Raw genomic sequence first — 5,428 nt, 5'->3', positions numbered from 1 at the left:
AGAAAGCTTTTGACTTGTGGAAATAGTTTTAAAGTTTAGCATAGTTGTTGTAATTGTTTTAAAGTTTAGTGATTTCCATTTATTCATTTATTTTAACTTAATGTAAAGCGCTTTTGAGTATGTTTGTATAGTTCTAGCGCTATACAAGTCTATTATTATTATTATTATTATTATTAATTTGTGGCAGTATCTTGTCTATTTTTCGGAGAATATCACATATTCTATTATGATTTTGTACTGGCATTTGCCAACCATTTTGACTGCATATATCATTCAAGATATTATCTAAATTATATTTTCTTTGGTAAACTAATATCTTACTAAACCTATGTTCATTTCATAAAAATCAACGAATTCTAATGTTGCACCATAACCATGAACTGAACCACAATTACAGCATACATTCATGCCTTTGTTATTGATAATGTCTTGTTTTTTACAACAAGGAATTATTTTAATTGTTGGTTGCTGTAATCCTTCATCACAAATTGGACAATCAATGTAATCCATTTTGATCATTTCTTCGTTGATAACATTTCCACAATTAAACTTATTTGTTTCACTCAATTCCATCACCAATAATATATACTGTTTTATCTCCAAGTATTTTCAGTCTGAATCAGTTTCTTCATAGTCTGATGGTAACCATTCTTCACCCGAAGATTGAGAATCCCAGGTTGAACTCTTACTTGATTGATTTTGACTTGATTGAGAGAGACTTTGGCCTGATTCCCATGATTCATTCGATTGACTCATACTTTGGCTTGATTGACTCAATTGGCTTGATTGGCTTATACTCTGGCTTGATTGACTTGTTTCCCATGATGGACTCATTAATAGAATAAATAAAATTATATACCAATATTGCATGAACAAGTATGAAGTATACTTATTTGTATCAAGTAAATTTCTGAATAAGAGGTTCTCCTTTGTTTTCAAAAAAGAATCATTTTGGAAGAAACTTAAGCGATTATTATGCAAGTAATATATATGGAAGTTATACATTGGTTTTTTACCATACTGTTGTGAATATTTGTTAGCGTATATAGTCAAGCATAAACTAACAATAAAGCATCAAACAAATAAAGTCGAGTTTGAGAGATATGATGAAAGGTCAATGACTGTCTGATGCAACAGACAAGGGAAAGTCCTGCAGATACATGATGTGTTTCTAACATGTTGGAAATAAACATGAAAAAGGTCAATATGTCTCGCGATGTCATGAAAAATTATCTACACCAATAAGTAGTATAGGGGGGCGGTTTGAGACCTAGCCAATCAGAGCGCGTTATTTTGGACACGTGACGCGTCGAGACCAATCAGCGTGCAGGATTTTCGGCTCAGGTCAGCGGTTGCATTAGTTCGCATTAGCAAAGACTGGGGCGAGCTCGGTCAAAAGTGGCCGCGCGAGGCCGTGAGGGTCTGGGGAGCGGAAGTGACGACAGACCACGTGATCAGTTTTCAAATTTTATTTACAATTCTAGTAAATGATTGACATTGTCCATGTCGGTGTCGTCGATGTTGGCTCGGGTGTATCCGTAAGGATATGAGAGGAAAGTGTCGGGATCCACGACGCGTTTGTCGAAGACGACTTTGTATCGTTTGGTTTCTTCGATCGTTTCTAATGTTTTGGTTTGGACATTGCGTTTAATCTTGTGTGGATTGTGTACACTGATTTCCTGTGGTTCTTCGCGGGGTTCGGTGACTTCGTTGATGACGTTTTCTTTTAACAGGTCAAAGTTCAATTGGGCTTGCCCACGTGTGTTGAGGGTGAAACCGCGTACCTTGCATTCGACTTTACCATCGTTGGTTTGGTAACCGTAATTCTTGGGGCCAGCGGCCGCAAACTCCACGATGTGAGTACCTGGTTTCAATTTGCTGGTGAATTGACCGAGATGATCGCCTAAGGGTGGCATGGGCTGACCTTCTCGGTGCGAGCAGATGATGGAGTCTGTGTCGAAGTACAGGACTTGTTGGGGTTGGAGTCGACTGAGTCCTTCTCGGTAGAGTTTGAGTCTGGCCCAACAGGTGGTGAAGCAGGCCATGAAAATGTTGATGTTGACTTGAACGGCTTCTTCGTCTTGGACGTGTTTGTAGACCAATTCGATCATCTCGCCGTTCATGACACGAAGGGTTTGAATTTCTCAACTGTCATCGGTCAGGAGGGCGTGAAGCCTGGCGGGGGACGAAATGGCTTTGACTTGGCTCTTGTTCCCTTGTTGCCTGTACTTGCCCCAGAAGCTGTTGAGCATCATTTTGGCCAGAGACCGCCGACCGGGATTTTTTTGAATTTTGTCCGCTTTGAGTTGAATGCCTTCTTTGGACAGGTAGTCTTCGAGGTACTGTTGACGTTTGACCGCATCGTCACCCACCCAATTGGGCCAGCCGCTGGCTTCTTGCTTGATCTTGAGAAAGGTGTTCACATAGGAAGAGAACAAGTCGTTGGAATTGCGCGGGAAGTGCCAAATTTTGTACACGTATTGGATAACGTACCCTTGATGAAGGGCTTCTTGCAATTCGGGGGTGGGCCACGTACCCACCAGACATCGCTCCTGCTCGTTGTGGACGCAGCGATGACTACGTTCGGTCAGCGGTTTGGGTTGCTCGGTTTCCACGCAAGTTCTGCACAGTGGAAAGGTGAGTTTACCCCCACTGCAGTGGGGTAAGACCGGATGATACAACCCAAAGGGTGGTAGGATCTTGCATTTGACCAGACCGAAGTAACTGGAGATGTCGGTGCCTTCGGGTTGACTGATGATGGCGGGATGACCCACAGGGTAGGGACAGTTTTTGTTAGTCCAGGGGTAGAGGGAGGTGAAATCCAGGTACTGCACCGTTTCTCCTTGTTCCACTTGATGGTAAAGTTTGATGGCGTTGGTGCGTCCGCCGTAGAACGCGTCTCTGGGTTTGAGTCTGGGGACCAGGTCGAAGGATTGGACCAGGCTCCGCAGCTGCTCATCCTCTTGCTTGAGTTGTTCCCATTCACATTGCCACATGACCACGACATTGTAGCCCGCACCCAAGAGACTCTCTTCTTTGAGTTGGGTGGCTTCGTAAACATCATGCATGGTCTGATCGCACATTTTGTGACGCGTGCAGTTGCGGTCCGGGTAACACTTGGGACACCCGTGCCAGAAGCAACCGTGAAATTCGTACACGGTAAGGGTGACGTCGTCGTACCCATCCACGAAGGTTTTGTCTCCGCGTAGGATCACGTGTTCCCCTCCGTTAAGGGCGTGTCGAATGTGGTGATCGGGTTTTTGGTTCATGTAGGTCAACCATTCCAGGGACGCGAGGGAATGCAGTTTGCCTTGTCTATGCCATCCACTGATGGGTTCCGAAGCGATGGTACGTTCTGGCATGTGTTTGGTGCGGTAGAAGAGATTGCAGGCGGAGGCGATGGTGAGACAGCGTTGGAGAGGATTGAAGCCGCTGATGGCTTCGAATTCTTGGCAGAACACTTCGCAGGCCCCTTTGAGGAGGAGCACGTCGGATTCACAGTAGGCCACGAGTTCTGCTTGGAAATCGAAGATCAAGTCGGGCTCGGCGAGTTGTTGGGCATACCAGCGTTCGAACTCTTGCACGCGTTCTGTGGACATGCCTTGGGGGTCGTAATGTTCTTTGTCGGGTAGAGGTCCCACGTAATCTTGATGGTCGGGGGTGTTGAAGAAGTGGGGGAAGAAACCTTTCTTTTGTTCAACCAGTCCAAAGGCTTTGGGAAAATTGGCCAGTGGCATTTGAAAGAAGCAGAGAGAATCTTTGAAAACAATGTCTCCTCCGTTGATGGACAAAGACAGGATCTTAGCGCCGTTGACCACTTGCTCGGGCACGACGTATTGTTGGTAGAGTTCATCCAGTATCAAGTAAGAATCGAACCCTTGGGAATTGTGGGCTATGACAGTGAGGGTACAATCCTGAGCTAAAGCTCTCAACCAATCCAAGAAATCTCGAATGCAGGTGGCACCTTCAAAATGAAAGAGTTCCTGGCAGTTGGAAGTGGCAGCGCACACCAAGTTGGGGACGTCAACACCTGTGTCTTGCATGGTTTCGCTGTCCCAGTAGACAAAGAGATGGTCTTTGGTGTGCACGCTCTGCGAACCGTCAGCTTTGCGTTTTCTGGATTTCAGTAATGTTCGCTTTTCTTCTAACTTGGTGGGATTCTGTATGAAGCATTGGTGTCGGTAGAGATTGTGATACTCCATGCAGGAGGGACATTCGGCGGTGCTGCACACGTGACGCGTTTCGATCTCGCGAGGTCTGAGTAATCTGTTGCACCGAGGACACTTGCGTAGGGAACTGCAGACGTTTTTGATTTTTTTGGCGGCGTTGGCTTTGGTGCCGTCCGTCTTGGAGTAAGCGTAATGATTGGCCAAGCATTGTTCTCCGAAGAAGGCGCGGTGACATTGAGGGCAGGTGTGTGGTGTCGCTGGCGCGATGACAATCTTCACACTGGGTTTGACAGCAAGCAGGACATTTCTTTCCGTGGCAGGGATGATGATTGATGTCATCGGTCTGGTAGCTCTTTTCACACTCGATGCAAAAATTGGATTTTCCTAGGAAGGCGGAGAGTGAATTGCAACCGTGATAATGTTCACCCGCTTTGATGAGGATGAGTTGTTTGTCACATGGCGGGCCTTTGAAAATGATTTGATAATTATGATCCAGGGAAAGCACCACGATCTGATAATCGGTGAGATGACGTTGGAAGGTGTGGAGTTCGGTGAGACCGCAAGGTCCTTCAGGGACACCCGCAGCCTGGTGGAGTGCCTTGGCCTTTCTTCCTTGAGCGGGTTTGCCGCATCGTAGGTTGACGTACTCAGGATGTCGACTGCCTACGTCGCAGTAGGCTTGCATGGTGACCAGAGCCCATGCACAACAGAGTTCGTCCTCGTTGTTGATTTGGATGACGCACTTTTTGAGATCGAGTAGCTTGTCGAGGGCTAAGCTGGCTTTGCGAAGTCGCTGTTTACCGCTACCTCGGCCGGGATCTCGGATATGTGAAATGTGTAACGAGAAGGTGTCATCCAATCGGAACTGTTCGTTGGAGTTTAACATCTTTGAAATTTGCTGCATGATTTCTTGGGCTCTGAGATCATTGTTCATCCATTCTCTGACACGCATGCGAGCTGAGTGATAGGAGTGTCTCAATCGGTTGGAATTCATGTTGATGAGGAAGTGATCGTTGCGATCGACTTCGGGATCTTGGATGATTTGGTCTCGTATGGCACGTTGGAGGGCTCGTTCTATTTGACGCGGTAGGATGTCTTCGGTTGGTGGAGAGAGGTGCAGCACCACCGCTTTGCATTAACCGTCCCACATAATTTCAGTGTCTGACGCCTAAATGGCGAACGCGTCGATCCAAGTGAGGCGTTAAGAGAAAATCAAAGCCTTGTTCAATGTCATCCAAATGTTGGGCTAAAAGGGCGTT

At 46.1% G+C, this 5,428-nt stretch overlaps 1 protein-coding gene across 1 annotated transcript; it reads right to left on the bottom strand.

The window, feature by feature from the left end:
- Positions 1 to 1,435: 1,435 nt before the first annotated feature.
- Positions 1,436 to 2,124, bottom strand: LOC145501364 (uncharacterized). The gene has a single exon (XM_081480853.1). It carries the CDS (start codon positions 2,121 to 2,123, stop codon positions 1,473 to 1,475), a length of 651 nt encoding a protein of 216 aa, XP_081336979.1. The 5' UTR covers position 2,124; the 3' UTR covers positions 1,436 to 1,472.
- Between the last annotated feature and the right edge of the window lie 3,304 nt (positions 2,125 to 5,428).

The sequence above is a fragment of the Orbicella franksi genome, chromosome 10, assembly GCF_964199315.1.
Source record: "Orbicella franksi chromosome 10, jaOrbFran1.1, whole genome shotgun sequence".
Lineage (NCBI taxonomy): Eukaryota > Metazoa > Cnidaria > Anthozoa > Scleractinia > Merulinidae > Orbicella > Orbicella franksi.
Note: the sequence above shows the minus strand (reverse complement) of the source record. Positions and strands in the feature narration are given on the sequence as shown.